The 16,205-nt window shown below is 47.3% G+C and overlaps 1 protein-coding gene across 16 annotated transcripts in view; it reads right to left on the reverse strand.

The window, feature by feature from the left end:
- Nin (ninein) overlaps nucleotides 1-16,205 on the reverse strand; it is a 102,377-nt gene that overhangs the window by 30,069 nt on the left and 56,103 nt on the right. For 12 of the 16 annotated variants that reach the window (XR_003949997.1, XR_003949996.1, NR_104397.2 and 9 more), the window contains 11 exons: nucleotides 15,149-15,295; nucleotides 14,369-14,536; nucleotides 13,804-13,940; nucleotides 13,328-13,468; nucleotides 12,885-13,059; nucleotides 9,637-9,747; nucleotides 9,162-9,251; nucleotides 7,521-7,659; nucleotides 5,650-5,771; nucleotides 3,644-4,134; nucleotides 629-2,749 (listed from right to left, as the gene is read on the reverse strand). Coding sequence is in view for 10 of the 16 variants with exons in the window: in XM_006515530.3 (XP_006515593.1) it covers nucleotides 629-2,749; nucleotides 3,644-4,134; nucleotides 5,650-5,771; nucleotides 7,521-7,659; nucleotides 9,162-9,251; nucleotides 9,637-9,747; nucleotides 12,885-13,059; nucleotides 13,328-13,468; nucleotides 13,804-13,940; nucleotides 14,369-14,536; nucleotides 15,149-15,295 (3,842 nt within the window). In the remaining 6 variants the exon portion in view is untranslated. The remainder of the gene's footprint in view (nucleotides 1-628; nucleotides 2,750-3,643; nucleotides 4,135-5,649; nucleotides 5,772-7,520; nucleotides 7,660-9,161; nucleotides 9,252-9,636; nucleotides 9,748-12,884; nucleotides 13,060-13,327; nucleotides 13,469-13,803; nucleotides 13,941-14,368; nucleotides 14,537-15,148; nucleotides 15,296-16,205) is intronic. The other 4 variants (XR_001780420.2, XR_872709.2, NR_104398.2 and 1 more) reach the window with 1 other exon arrangement.

Here is a 16,205-nt window from a genome sequence, read left to right on the forward strand (position 1 = left end):
AAATGCAGTCATGTTTCACAAAGTCAGGTGTGTAGGTTTTTTTTTTTTTCAAAATAGTTCACTTTGTCTTCATCGCTCAAGAATATTTATTCCAATCTGATAACTCCCTGGTAAAATAGTACAATAAAGATGTACTGTTTCTAGGACATTGGCATATCTGTCAAGTATGGAAGGAAAAGGTGTGTGACCCGTTCAGTAAGTTTCCTACGTTAGTATAGGAAGAGCGTATTCCAAGTGAGTTAATACTACATAAGAGGCATTCATTCCATATAACATGCTTCGTTAAAATGAGGACAGTAACTAACATGGAGCAACAGGGTATCTGCTCATCCCAAGGACGTCAGAGCCAGAAGAGGGCCAAGGACGAACGATACAAGTGGTTAAACAGCAGACACTCGCCATTTCGCACTTCCACACTCCAGATGGACCACACTAATGCTATGAGGAAGGGGATGCTTCCTAGACAAGGTTACTCTAGTTGTTAATACACACAGAAGCAGGAGGCGGCTAGAACACTGCTCTTCTCGAGACTAACAGGTTAGTGTCTCTAAGCACGGCAAGCAGCAGCAGTTAGATGTGATGAGGCGCTTTGCGGACTTCCACGAGGTCTAGAAGGCACATACGTTACCTCAGGAGTTCAACCTTCCTCTGCATCTCCCCGCACGTGATCTGCAGGTCCTGCATCATTGCCTTCAGCTCCTCCTCCTTCTGCCCTTGAGAAGGGGCGTCTTTTTGCCTAACTAGTGCAGTGACTCGCTCCCTCAGATTTCTAGTCAGCTCCTGTAGCTTTTGCTTCTCTAGTTCTAACTCTGCGATGGTGGCCTCCTGCTGAAGATGCTTGTCTTGTAGGCCTAGGAGAGCAGCACTTCCCTCCGGGATGACTCGGTTCTGCGCGCTAGGCTTTTCCGGATGTGTCTTAATTGCTCTGTGGAACCAGGCGATTTCGTGTGCTTTTATTCTAGCTAGGAGCTTCGTGCTTCCCTGCTCACAGCACTGGGTTTCTTGTGTACACTCTTCTATGATGTGGTGCATGCTCACGACCTTGGGCGTACACTCTTTCGGAGTCTGACGGAGTTCAAGCATCTTTTCATCCGAGGCGACCTCCAGGTTTTCTGAAGGGGCTTCCCAGAGGGCGTAGCTGTCACCCTGCAGGGCGGCCCTTCCCAGCACCTTCTCCATCTTCCCTTGAAGTCTCAACACCAGAGCACGGAGTTCCTCATTTTCCACTTTGACCTCATCGTAACTCTTCTCCAGGCTGAGGAACGTCTCCATCACCTCCTCCATTTTCTTCATCTCATCCTGCAACCTGTAGACCTCCGCCGTAAGCTCTTTGTTGCTGTCCAGCGACTCCTCGTAGCGCGTCTCTACAAGTCTCAGCTCCTCCTGAAGGCAGGAGTTTTCTCGGGCGGCATCCTCGTATAATACCTTATACCTGGAAGATGCCTCCGGGAGTCTCTCCAGCATCTTCAGTTTCTTTTTCAGCACAGAGATATCGAAAAGCAGGTCCTGTTTCCTCTCGGAAGCCCGATCGCAGTCTGCTCGCAAGACCGTCAGTTGCTCCCGAAGCTGGCTGATCTGACTCTTGAGGTCCCAGGACTCGGTCCTGGTGTCTTCACTGTTTTCAAGCTCAGAAAAGCAGTCCAGGGAAGCTTCCGACGCCTCGGTTTTGCACTCCTGCCTCTGAACGGAGCTTGTCCCGGTACTTGCCAGGTCCCGGGCCTCGTGGTCTCCTAGATCGCTCAGGAAGTGCTTGGTGGCTGGACCTTGTTTCATTATGGGTTCTACTTGTTCCCTGGAACTTCCAGAAATCTCAGACGTCCCCTCCTCCAAACAAGACGAGATCACCGACCCCGGCTCTAACTTCTTCAGCCTCTGCTGCAATCGGGAAATTTCAGTAGCCATCTTTGCATTTTCCTTCACTGCATGCTCGTGAGCTCTCTGCAGGCTGATGAGGACATCTCCGTTTTCTTCCAATAGCTGCTCGCCTTGCTGAAGCAGGGACATGGCTCCATCTCCTTCTGCCTCCTCCCCTGCCGTTGCCTGGCAGCCACCCTGAAGCATCAAGAGAGATGCTGCCTGCTGCATGTCCTTGACTGTATTCTGAAGCCTGCAGATTTCTGTGCTCATCTCCGCCTTCTCTTGATCTGCTCTCTCAAGGCTTGCTCTGTGGGCGCTCTCCAGGGCGGCAAGCTTGCCCGTCATTTCTCGCCTCTCTTGCTCATGCTCAACCCGGAGCCTTTCGAGCTGCTGGCTGGCCAGCTGCTCAGAGACCCCCGTCTGGCATAGCGCCTGCCCTTGGTCCCTCAGTTCTCTCTCCTGACTTCTCTTCAGCTCAAGTATCTGGCCAGACAGGAGGCCATGCTGGCTCTCAGATGCGTTCTGTAGGTCTTTCAGGTCTTGCAGCAGCTGCTTTCTTTCCGTGCTCAGGATATTCAAACGGTCCTTGTATGTCCTCTCCAGTATCTCCTGTTCCTGCTTCATGGCCGCAGCGGTCGCCCTCTCCCTCTGGAGCGCCTCCTTCAGCTGCTCCTGGGCATCTGTGCACTCTTGTGTAAGCTCATCCTTCTCAAACTCCCACTGAGACCTTTCCTCCAGGTGCTGGTCCAAGAGGTCCCTCAGCTCCTGGCGGTGGCGAACCTCGAGGCTTTGCAGAGTTTGTTCACAGTGCTCAGTGACTTTCTCACAGTCAGCCTGGCACTGGGCTTCTATCTGAGAGACTCTTCTATTACACTCTGTTTCCATTTCTTCCCTAAATGTGGTCAACAGACAGCATTACTGAGACTGCTGCCAACTCCGGAAGCAAACCCAACATTTTCCCATACAAAAAGGAGGCTGCCGGGCAGACAATGGGACCACTTCCTACAATGCTCTGGTTCCTAGGCCATTCGTGTGTTCGGGGAGAGGCTCTTTCTTCTGGGGACCAGGAATCCAGGAAACTTATCTTTCTCTGAAGCAGGGGGAGCTTACGAAACCAAATCCTTTAATAGGCTTCCTGAATGTACTTATGTGGTTTAATGATGCCTTATACTGGCATTTCACATTGAATGACCAAAGACATAGTGACCTCACTCCTCAGCTGGGAAATATTTTGAAAGAGGCACCATAGGATTTCAGCTGCATAAAACAGGCACATTAATAACTCTCTTCTGTTTTTGCTTAATTAACAAAAGAGCTCTGCATTAAACAGGGTGGGAAACTCGAAATCTCTCAGTTATACCTGGGATTTCACACAAGGACAGTAAACACAATATGCCATTTCGTAAAGGGGAATAAATATGAGTATTCCAAATCCAGTGTACGAATGGGTTTCCTCAGAGAGCATCAGACAGCATTGCAGTAGAAAGGATCTGGTCCTCATCTGAGCACAGGAAGACAGTAAGTGTCACGCAGGGACAGTTCCTCTGACTGCCTGTCTTCCCTCCCTCTCCCACATACATACACACCAGAACAGTTCCAATGACCAAAGGAGACTTCCTGGTGAACAAGACAAAACTAGTTTGATTAACTTTGAAAGAACCTACTCAAATCCATGGGCTGCTCTGCTCTGCTCCCCCAACCCCGATCCCGTTTTCCAGTCCTCCCTGGCTGACAGGAACTCCGGAGAAAGAGTGTCCAGTAGTTCACGGTCCCCTCATTTTCTTACCTTCCCTCCTGGAGTTCCCTTCGGTGATGTTCCGAGAGCTCTTCCCTCAGCTCTTCTTTCTCTAGAGCATGCTTCTCCTCCAGGCTCAGCAGCTGCTCCTGGTAAGATTGCTCCAAGCCTCTCACCTTCTCCTCAGTCCAGGCAGCCTGGGCGAGTCCCTCTCTCTCCTGGCGAAAGCTCTCCGCTGCCTGCTGCAGCCTGGCCTGGAGCTCCCTCTCATGCTCCTGCCGCAGCTCCTCCTGGAGCTGAGCCTTTTCCTCATCGAACGCCATTTGCAGTTGTCTCTTTTCCTCCTCGTGCCTGCAGCTGGCCTTGTGGTGGGCCTCCCTCAGCACGGCTGCCTGCCCTTCCAGGTCTGCAATCTCACTCCGAAGCTCGCTGACTCGCTTCTCCAAGGTGTGCACTCCCTGCTCATACTTCTGCTTCATGGCTGCCTGCTCCTGTTCAGAGGCGACCCTGGTATCATCCAGCTGCTTTTCATAGTGGCGCACCTAGAACCGGACAGTGAAACCACGGGATGACTGGGTTCTGTGATATGGGGAAGGGGTATGGGTGCAACAGGTGCTTCTGTCCCAAAGGACACTCTCGTTTTCTCGTTCTCATTGAAAGTGCAAACTTAGCTCAAAATTACCTGAAGTAAAATACTAAGTGAAGCCAGGTCTATCTTTATTGACTTAGGTATGTGAGTGTTCATATATGTACATGTAGGTGTGTAGGCGCGCGCACGTGTGTGTATGTGTAGGCAAGAGGACAACCAACCACAGTGCCATTCCTGAAGCACCAACCACGTCTTTTTTTTTTTTTTTTTTTTTTTTTTTTTTTTTTTTTTTAAGATAGGTCTTTCACTACTAGCTCAGAACAAACCAAACAGGCTAGGCTGGCTGGCCATCGAGCTCCTGGCTATCACTGAACTAACAATTTCTTCTCCAACTTTGTGTTTCATACGGCATTCTGCGTGCCTTCCTTACAGAGTTCAAGAAACATCTGAAGACTTAAAACACATATTTTACGATCCTAAGGCTGTAGTAGGGAAGTGGGAAGGTGAAAGGGGCACCCGTGGGGATCTGCTCAGTGGAGTCATAACAAGAGAAGCAGAGGCTGGGGAGCGGCACTGAGTAAAGAGGACCTGGGCTCCATCCCTCAAATCCACATAAACTGGGCATGGTGGCTCTTACCTGTGATGTCAGTGTCGGGGGGCAGAGGATCCCTGGGCAAGCCAATTAGCTAGACCAATGGGGGAGCCGTGTATACACACATGTAACCATGCATACACAAGTATACATACATACACATATGACCAGTACACACGTGACCATGCATACACATATAACCAAGCATACACATACGACCGCGCATACACAAAATATGCATACACACATGACCATGCATATACAAGTATCCATACATACACACATGCCCATGTATACACACATGACCATGCATACATAAGTATCCATACATACACACATGACCATGCATACACACACTTAAGTAGGCATACACATGAACATGTATACACATGTAGCCATGAATACACACATAAACATGCAAACACAATATAACCATTACATACACATCTAACCATGCATACACGTGAACATGCATACACATATAACCATACATAAAAAGAAAACCAAAAACATGGTGAAGGTGAATGGAAGCCACATAGTGCAGGACTGAGAGGCCAAGGATTAGAGCTTGTATCTAATCTAGGAAGCGATTCTACATCAAAGAAAGGGTTGGTTGTTTTTTTTTTTTTTCAATTGAGTTATTTTTTAACAAGTTAAAAACACCATAATTAGTGTATTACAATATGAGGGACTAAGCACACATCACATTCTGGAGAGACTAGAGAACAGGCCTTGACTTCAGCCTGAGGAAATGGGTTCCTGGCAGCCTCTGAACTCCAGAAGAAATGCACAGGAAGTGCTGGTCTGAGAGGAGAAGGCAGCAGGTCCGCCCACACGCTGACAAGACTCAGGGTCAGACTGGGACTCAGGACTCACTTTGTCTTCCAGCTCCAGTCTCAGGTGACACAGGTCCCGGTGGTGCTGCTCCTTCATCTGCTCGATGACCAGCTCTGCCTCAATGCTCATATTCAGGGGGTTGCACTCTTCAGATCCAGGCCCTGAAAGCACACAGAACCCACCGAGCCTGCCTCAGGCCCACTCACTGGCATACTCTGGCATCTGGCAAGGGGGCATGGCTTCACTAAGGACTCCTTTTCAGCCTCGTTTCCCAGCTGTGAAGTGCTTGGGAACAATGGGATCCACCACATTCAAGCATCAGGGCAACAAGAGGAAGCAGGTAAGGAGATCCTTCTAAACATGGGCAGCACGCCAAGCCTTAGTTGAATCCGCCTTTTTGAATGATAAATGGGTGTGTGTGGAATATGTTGAACATGAGCTCTCAGCTGGAGAGATGGCTCAGTGGTTAAGAGCATCGACTGCACTTCCGAAGGTCCTGAGTTCAAATGCCAGCAACCACATGGTGGCTCACACCCATCCGTAACAAGATCTGATGCCCTCTTCTGGTGCATCTGAAGACAGCTACAGTGTACTTAGATATAATGATAAATAAATCTTTAAAAAAAAGAAAAAGGGCTATGTGCTGGGGAAACAGCATGAGGGAGTTTGGTCAAACTAACCAACTTCTTGTCTGACTTCTTGTCTATCCAGAAAGTACCCAGTGACAAGTTCAGAGGGATGATGTAAGTGGCTAGCACCGCTACTGCTCTGTATTATGGGGCTAACTTCAGGGGCCAAGATGCCAGTCCATCCCTCAATACTGTTTTAGTTGTTTTACCAGGTGTCTACGTTATTTTCATCCAGACGGGTCAGGGGCATGGGTGCAGGCAACTGAGAGGAGTCTCAATGCCTTCATAGGGTTCACCTCTCCCACTGCCCACAATAAGCACCAAGGGAAAACTGAAATCATGAGCAGAAGTCGAGGGCTGATCTAGCACAAGGTCAAGTATATTCCCTGCTAGGCAGAGATCTCTTAGGGCAGGGAGACTCAAAAAATACTTTTCTCATCTGGAGATACACAGGCAGATGGAGAACTGTTCATGAGCAGAGTTCTAACACCCAGGATGGACAGGCCTGCCTTGGGCTTTCTCCTCACATATTTTGGCCCATCCCCCCACCCCGTCCAAGATGGCAGAAGTTTCTTGGAACAGTCTTCAGGTGGAAGAGCTGCACCTGGTGAATCAAGGATCAGAGAGAAGGACTCAGAACTTCTGACACCTCCTCCTGGATCACTCCTGCTGATCCCACAGTAGAGAGGGGAGGGAAGGGAAAAGCTACCTTCTTAATGACCAAAGGGAAGGGAGACGGCATGAGGAACAGCAGAGCACACAGGAACCTTGCTCAAATTAAAACCCAATGTACAGAGGAAAGGGGCAGGAGGGACCCAGGCAAGGAGCTGGATTGCATGGTGGCCCCCAGGCAGGCCCACCCAAGAGCCTCACTCCTCCTTATCTCCCTCAAAGCCACAGGCTTGAGCTCTTAACTAACTTGCTGCTCTGACAGAGGCAAATAAGGCACTTAGCCCAGGCAGCCTATGAAAATCAGCTACGGGTTCTGTGGTGTGTAACTGGCTATAACTTCCAAACCATCTTCATACCAAGCGGCCATGGTGCGGGAGGGAAGAATCAGCAATATCAGAATCACAAATACTTTTTGTAAAGAATTCAAGGACAAATGGAAAAAAAAAAAAAAACCCAGCCACAAGTGACGTTGCTCAATAAATGAGACTGCCAAAGTCTCTCCCTCCCTGAACTCCAGGATGCCAGTGTTCTGCAGTGCTCCACCCAGCCACTGTAGCACAAACTAGGTCAAACGCAGACGTCAAAAAGATTGTGTGCAAATGTGTTTACCTTGGTCGGGCTCAATACCACCACTGTGACCGTCGAGTTCTTCTGACAGCGAGTTCTTCAAGGGGAGTCTGAGCACCCTGCCTTGAGCCTGGTATTCTTCTAGTTCAGACTGAAGCTCATCCACTTGGTCTTGTAATAGCTGGAGTTTAAAAAAAAAAAAAACACCAGTCTTACACGCGGCACCAAGAAAGCACCAAGAAAAACAGAGCGGATAAAAGCAAAGAAAGAGCCCGTCTCGCTCACACACAGGATCTGAGTTTGGTTCCCAGCACCCATGTCAGGTGGACCACAATCACCCGGGACTCCCAGTCCAGGGGATCTCATTCCTTCCCGTGGCCTCTGTGGGACTGCACTCATGTGCAGAAACAACACAGACAAAGACATAAACATAATAAAAAATTTTTAAAAATTTAAAGTAAAGAGACTATGTAATTGGAGGACAGTTTGGTTAATTATCAGATAAGGGACTTGTAACTAGAATTTATAAAGATTATTAGAAATCAAATTCAAGGAATTCAACTTAAAAGTGGACAAAGGCTATATCAGAAAGTTCATCAAAGAAGATATACAAACAACCAATTAGAAGCTACAGGGGGAATGATAAAATCCTATGATAGGATATGACCACAGCTGTAAATGAAGATGTGGTGGGTGAGGACATGCATGTGGTAGGAAATTAACATAGAAAATAAGCTTGCAGGAGCTCTGCCAATCCCTAGAAGTTAAACATTGGTTTAGCTTGTGGTTCAGCAGAAAGCCTCCTGGTATAAACCCCAAGAGAAATATAGTATATGCCCCCACAAAAATCTGCTTAGGACCATTATTCATGATAGCCCCTAAAAACCCAAATGTCTATTAGCTGATTTCAAAATGCCGCATATCTATACGATGGGACTTTATTCAGCCACGGGAAGGAACAGAAAACAGATACATACAACACCATGATGAACCAGGACACTATCACCAAGTGAAAAGAGCCCTTCGCAAAAGACCAGTTGTTAGCTGAGAGAAAATAGACCAGTGGTTGCCTGTGCTGCGTTAGGGGTAAAGAGAGAGTGGGGATGGGGATTGGAGGAGGGGGAGACATGGGAAGGGGGGTGGGGATGGGGAAAGGATGGGCAGGACAAACTGGGCGGGGTGGAGGGATGATGCCGAGATGGGGATGGGGACAATAGGAGACGCTGGCTGAAGTAGAGCACGGTTTTCTCGGGGTGATGACATCACTCGAATTGTGTTGTGGTCAGGGCTCAGCGATCAGTTAGGGAAGCTAATTTTGGGGTAAGAACATCAATACAGCCACATTAATTCTTCACTCAGCAAAAAATTAGAGAGTCCTCTATGTAGTAGCAAGATAAGGTAGACCAGAATGGAATTGGCTTGATTGCTTACAGCCCAGGACACTGAGTCATATTAACAGCTAGTTTACGCATGTGCTCTGTATGTCCCTGGCTTTGGTCTAAGCACTTTACACAATGTTTCTCAGAAGCTCTGCAGCTGCCTACTGGGTGCCTTTAAGCACTGTGCTTAAAGGAAGTTTCCTTCTATAGATTTCAGTGGCCTGACAAGCCCAGGCATTGCTGAGGCTGGGATTTGAACCCAGGCCCTCCAGTGTTGCTTAGTTCTCATGAGCCACGCACGCACCCTGCACTGTTGCTCATATTCATTTCTCATCTGCGCCAGCCTCTCCTCTTGAAGAAAGAACTCAGCACTGCTGGGATCGAGGTCACCAAACTAGAAAGGACGGAAAAAAAAACAAAAAAACAAAGATGTCATTATTCCCAAGGGCCCTTCTTTGACCTATCACATTCCAAAGATCCCAGCTTCTGGGGGTCATCCAAGCTCCCAAATATGACAAGAATGAGGCACTGAAGCAGAGACACCACCAATCAGAAGCGGAGGAAACTACTCAGCTAGTGTTCAGCTAGGGGAGGGAGCCCATCTCAGCGCCAAGCAACGCTTGCTTCCCTCTCAGCCACCATCCTCAGTCACACCCTGAGAAGTTCCTCCCGGCACCCAAACAGTTCCCTCATAAAAATGTTCTTGGCATTGCTTCTGCTCTTTTGGGCGAGTGGCATCTTGGGCAGCTCACCAGGAAATCGGAAGCAGGTAGACTTACCTTTTCTGCTAACACATTTTCCAAACTGCGCTGGAGCTTCTGCGTCAGGCTCTCGTACTCTGCCAACTTCTCTGCGTTTTCCAGAAGCTCAGTCTCCAGGCGATTGTTTTCCTTGAGAAAGTTGGGAAAATAAACATGGCACAAAGTCAGAAATCAGGGGACTGTCCTTGATATCACTTCATATGAAGTATGAGACAGGGTTGGGGATGAAGAAAGCTGGATCTACTGTGAAAACTAGAGAGAATCGAAACCAAACAATGATGAAAAGGTTAATATCTACCTCATGATTCCAAAAGTCTGCCTTTAAAAAGAACCTATAGGGGCTGGAGAGGTGGCTCAGTGGTTAAGAGCACTGGCTGCTTTCCCAAAGGTCCTGGGTTCAATTCCCAGCACCCACATGGCAGACCACACCTGCCTGTAACTCCAGTTTCAGGGCTTCTGACACCTACATACAGACATATGTGCAGGCAAAACACCAATGCACATAAAGGTAAACCATTAAAAAAAATTACAACCTTATAAAATTGTGATGTTCCACATCTTAGCTACTAAAAGGCCCGTGCAGATACTGAGCACTTGAAATACATCTGGAACCAACTGAGACCCACTGTCAGAGAAAAATACACACTGGATCTCACACAGTAAGTTACAAACATAGGAGAGAGCACAGAATTATTTGTGCTCACTGGTTCCATTTAGTGGTAATAGTGCCTTGTAGACACTGAGTTAATTCATTCAAAATTAATCTTACCTTTTAATTGGATATTATTTTTAATACCGAAATTTTCCTTTATAGCAATAAATTATTTTTTAAAAGGAAAGTACCCATATGGCTTTATTTTATTTCTACACAGCATTACAGAGGAGCATTTTAAACAGCATATTCTTCATGTATTGCTCAGTGTAAGAAATCAATAGCCAGGCAGTGGTGGCACATGCCTTTAATCCCAGCACTTGGGAGGCAGAGGCAGGCGGATTTCTGAGTTCGAGGCCAGCCTGATCTACAGAGTGAGTTCCAGGACAGCCAGGGCTACACAGAGAACCCCTGTCTCAAAAAAAGAAAGAAAGAAAGAAAGAAAGAAAGAAAGAAAGAAAGAAAGAAAGAAAGAGAGAGAGAGAGAGAGAGAGAAAGAGAAAGAAAAAGAGAAAGAGAAAGAGAAAGAAAAAGAAAAAGAAAAAGAGAAAGAAAAAGGAAAAGGAAAAGAAAAAGAAAAAGAAAAAGAAAAAGAAAAAGAAAAAGAAAAAAAATCTGGTAATAAAGTACAAAGTACCATTTCTAGAATGAGCATTAGCTGACTCATAGGGACAAGGCACTCTTTGCCTGATGTGACTCCCTAGGACCAAGTTGTCCTCTGATCATCACATGCTCACACCAGCGTGTGCCCCACCAAACCAATTAATGTTAACAGGAAGGAAGGAAGGAAGAAAGGCCTTGTCTAGCTATAGCAAGAGACTCAGAAGCACTACAAAAAGAGTAAATCTAAAACTGATTATAATTCATGGGCATTATAGTTTATAGTTAACCTACAATTTTGGTTTAAGGATATAGAAGTTACACATAAATGGTTCGTAATTTTTATGTATAAAGTAAAATAGCAAGCCAACTGAAACTCACAAACTTTCTCCCGTTAAAAAGAAAAAGATCTTTCATAATACTCTAGAAAGATTTCATCCACATTTGTTTAAAAAAAACATAGAGCTTGCCATTTGACATATTTTCTTTCTTCTCCAGTGGTAAAGGCTGATTGGAAGAATGCTACTCTCAGAGTACATTTTGCCAAAAGCACGGAGAGCCAGGATGTCTTTATGTATTCTAGTTCACACTCTAACATAGCAATATGGAGTTTTAAAAAAATGTACTTAAACCTTCAAAAAGATGCTACCTTCCCCTCCAATATCAACTCTAGGGCTTCTGCCTCTCAAAGGATACCCACACTGTCTGCCTCGAAGGGTGGGGGATACCCAGGGAGGCCCCACCCTCTCAGAGGAGAAGGGAAGGGGGTGAGGGAAGGCTGTGGGAGGGGTGACAGAGGGGAGCAGGGAGCAGGATGTAGAGTGGGTAAGTAAAAAAATAAAATTAAGTTTATTAAAATAGAGTCCCCACACTCACATGCTGAACAAGGAGCAAGCCCTGCCTTCCAGACACTGGCTGCTGCCCTGGAGGCTAAATCAGATATCGCTACTGAACACAGGGGACAGTGTGGCACCTAGCCACCACAGTAAAGCAAGCCGAACAGGAAAGGGGGTGTAATGGGAATGGAAAGGGAAGATGGCCTGTGGTGTTGGGGACATGACAAAGGAGCACACAGGAGGAACAGGGGGCTCACGGGAGTTGCAGTGGGAGGGGAGGGGAGGGGCGGGGCACTGGAAGGAGCCGAGGTTAGAGCAGTGACTCTTAACCTGTTGGTCGTGACCCCTTTGGGAATTGAATGACCCTTTCACAGGGGCCACTGGAAAACACAGATATGTATATTATTTCAGAACACCAACATGACTTAAAGAGTGGTACTGAGGGCAGATGGCTAAGAATTTTAATTTCTGGGACTTTCAGCAATTGATGCTGCTGATGATTAGGAGAATTCAGGAGATGGCAGAAACTGCTCATTGCCTTGGCTTTTCCTCAGTTGTTGTGTGGACCCGGGGGCACCTCATGATAGCGAACATTTTCCCTGAACCAGTTATTCTGTAGACAGCTTACTTGTACCATCTGGTATGATAGCCACACCAAGGTAATGAGTAAGAGCTATTATGTGACCATCTGCACATTGGGAAACAGGCTTGAGTAACATCATCCAGGTTTTCCTGTAGGCAGTGGTACTATGCCCAAAGGCCCAGTACTATGCTATCTGGTATGAGAGCCCAGAAAAGAGAAGGTCACCTTCTTCCACTAGGACAGAGGAGGGAAGATCACAAGAGGAAAATCATGTTTGGTGATGTCCAGAGAATAAGAATGGGAGGTAGACAGGAAGGGGAGGGAGAGGCTGAGGCTAAGGAGAAGCTTAGGGCAGCAGCTCTGGAATTGAGGTTTTCAGCCAAGTTCCACCCAGTCCTGAGGAGAAGCGGGAAGACTGTGAAGAACAGGATATACTCATGAACGCTGTCCACTCCACACCCCAAGGCCGCCACCACATCTAGGCCACGGCTAGGGAGAATCCTTGGGTTTAGCCCTATCTGTGCCCTCAGGGAACGACAGTGCTCTGTGCAGATACCTAGCATAGACCCAGGCCATGGCGCTACCAAGAGATTACCTTCAGGGAGAGGGCAAGGCGGTCCCGGATGTAATTCTCTTCCGTCTTGGCCTTTTGAATTTCCTGTTCCAGCTCCACCCGCTGCTTGCCCACTTGCTGCAACATCTGTTCCCTCTCCTGGCGGAGTTCGTTCTTTAAGGCTGCTATGCGCTCCTTGTATTCTTCATCCAGTTTCCTATAAGCAAGGACAACAGGAAAATCAATAGGTGGCCTGTGGATCCCTTGGAGGACAGTATATGGACATTCCAAAACTGGAGACAGACGCATAGAGAAAATGCCTAACGTGTCCTGCCTTCCCAGTGGCTGGGCTGCAGCTAGACCTCTGCAGTCAGCTCTGGTCTCACCCTGCCAGGAGCAGGGGCCAGAAGAATGGGGCTAGAGAGGAGAAGCAGGGGTTTGGGAGGGATGGGGGAGGATGCTGAACCTCGGCCCTCTGGCCACACCTGAGGTTGTATTCATTCCTCCGCTCAATGGCCGCGTGGTGATCGTCCACCTCGGAAGCCATGAGAGACTTCAGCTTTTCTGCTTTGTCCAGGTCCGACCGTAGCTTCTCCTTTTCTCTGACTACTTGGTCAACTCGTTCTCTAGAATTAGAAATAAAGTGAGTTAGTAGGAAGCCGTTTCCAAGCAACCAGGAGACCCAAAAAAAAAAAAAAAGCCCTCTCATCTGGCTCGCCTCAGTACAAACACAAAACCAAGACAACCAAAACCCTCCCCAAACAAAAAGGTTTTCCATGGTTCCCTTCACATGCTGCAGCCAATCAGAGCCCCAGCGCAATTCCCTTCAGCTCAGGAGGGTAACTGTTTAACAGTTAGAGATGGAAGACGGCCACATTGGCCTGTGGGTGGGGAAAGGTGCCTGGTGATATGGGAGACACAAGTAAAGGAAACAGACCAGCGAACCTTCTGCTCAACTTACAACAAGTGCCGGATCTCGGCCTTGAAGCTAGCTAGTGCTGCCTGGTGAATGCCATTCTTGGTAACCAAAAGTTCATTCTCCAGAGCCAGCGTCAGCTCTGTCAGGTTGATGTTTCCATCCAGGCTGAAATCCAGGGCCTGAGAATCAGAACAAATGACAGGCCCAGCTTCAGAAAGCAGAAAGTGTGGAGGCAGACTGAAGCCAGGCTAGAGACCAGGCCGGTCCCTCTCCTTAGGAACAGCTCTCATCTAGAAACCTGTTTCCTTACAAAAATCAAGGTCGGCTGCTTGTATCTTCTGACATCCCTTCTGACACTGTAAAGAAACGCAGTAGGGTAATTTCAAACCTTGCCGCCCAAAGATGAGTTAAGAGCTTTCCTATGTCAATAACTTGAGGTTAAAAACATGGAGATAGTCAGCCGCAGGCTTCTGGCTAACGCAAGCAGGAAAAATTACCTCATTTCTGAGATCTCACAAACTTAATAGTCAGTAAGTAAATCAAGTCAAATCAGTCTCAAAAGATAAGCTGACACGCCCTTCCTAGATTGCGAGTGCAGCTGCCAGACCTTCAGAATCTCCTGACTGTTCTCAATGCCTTCTTCCTGCCAGGTGTCCAGTATCCTCTCCACAGACGCCTGGCCCATCCCGTCATCCAAGCAGGAGAAGACCCGGAAGCCAATGGTACTCGTCATTGCTGACGAGGTTGCGGTCCGCCGTCCACTCTCATCGAAAGACTGGAAGAAGAGAAGAGTCTTAAGGAAACTGAGTCGGACCCCAGAAATTCAGCTAAATGCTGAGCAAGGCTGGGACTACCCAGTCCTGGCCACAGAGAGCAGAAGTTAATTTATACTGTCAGAATGGAGAACGCCATGCTGCGCCTCGGATCTCTGGTTCTCAGTGAGTCAGTCAAGCCTCCAACCTTAGCAGAGAGAACCGTTCCGGGAGATTCCTCACAATAGATGAGATGAGACGGTGTCTACTTGACACCAGGTTTCTTCATCACTGTCATCAAGAGGCATAATTAGTGGCCTTCACACTCTGTCATTTAGGGCCATTTCTCAAACCATCCTTTTCTTTCAAACGGCTTAGTCTTTCTCAATCTCTGAATACTTTTTTCTTCATGGTATTTTGCTTTAGACAGCGGATTAATTCATTCAGAATTACTAAATGAATTTTAAACATCTATTCTGAAAGAAAATGTTCTGTTGGTGCCTCTTTTCTAAGACAGGGTCTCGCTATGTAGCCCAGGCTAACCTCCAGCTTATAGTGCTGTTCTCTACCCTGCCCATTGTGCTGAGATCATAGGTGTGCGCCACCACACGGGGCTCTGCACACTGATCTCTTACCTGCATAGAGAGATGCCGTTTCAGTTGTCTATAGGGAGTAGATGCTGATGGCGTGAGGGATTTCCCAGTCTTAAACAGACCATAGAAAAAGTCTTCCACACTCATTGTTCCATCAGGATCAAGGCTGAGAAACACCTCTTCCAGCATCTAAGAAAGAACAATCACGCGTTTCAAACACACACAAATACCACATGCACAGCACACTTCCGGCCAGCAGAAATTCATACCCCTGCTACTCCAAAAGCCCAGACACATAATGTTGTCTCTATTCTTATTTAAAAGAATTTCCTTCTCTAGAAATGGTGACTTCCCCTCTCACTCAAATGAAATAAAACCCCATCTCTAACATCTCCATAATCTTATGCAGCTTAGCAATCAACTGTCCCCCCCACCCCCACCCCCCACCCCATTCATTCTTCCAGGTCTGGCAGCCTTAAATGTCACAAGTATTATTATTATCAATGTTTTTAAAAATTACTTAAAACATACAGATTCTCACAATTTTGACAAGACGTTAGTTAAAATGTTACAAGTTCTAAGTGATCTAAGTGATAACTGGCTCGTGCTGAAGTTTTCAAATTGGCATGTGACGGTTAGTGCTAATTGTCAGCTTGACAGGATTTAGCATCACTTGGGAGAGTTCCAGCCATGTCTGTGGAGGATCATCTCAACTGAAATGGGAAGCTCTGCCCATTGTGGCTGGGGTCCTGGGGCCCTGGGCTACCCAAGCGGAGAGAGTGAGCCGGCTGGCCGGCAGCGTGCATTCATCATTACCTGCTCCAGAACGTGAGTGTGATAACCAGCTGATTCAAGTGCCTGCTGCCTTAACTTCCAGACCACGGTGGGCTGTGTTTTGAATGGTGAAACAGAATAAATCTGAGGTGGTTTGAATGAGAATAGCTACCATAGGTCCGTATATTTGAATGCTTGGTCCGCAGTGGAAATGTTTAGGAAGAGTTAGAAAGTGTGGCCTCGTTGGAGGAGGTGTGTCACTGGGGGTTTCAAAAGTCAGGTATAGACTCTCTCTCTCTCTCTCTCTGTGTGTGTGTGTGTGTGT

This window comes from Mus musculus, chromosome 12 (assembly GCF_000001635.26).
Source record: "Mus musculus strain C57BL/6J chromosome 12, GRCm38.p6 C57BL/6J".
Taxonomy (NCBI): Eukaryota; Metazoa; Chordata; class Mammalia; order Rodentia; family Muridae; genus Mus; species Mus musculus.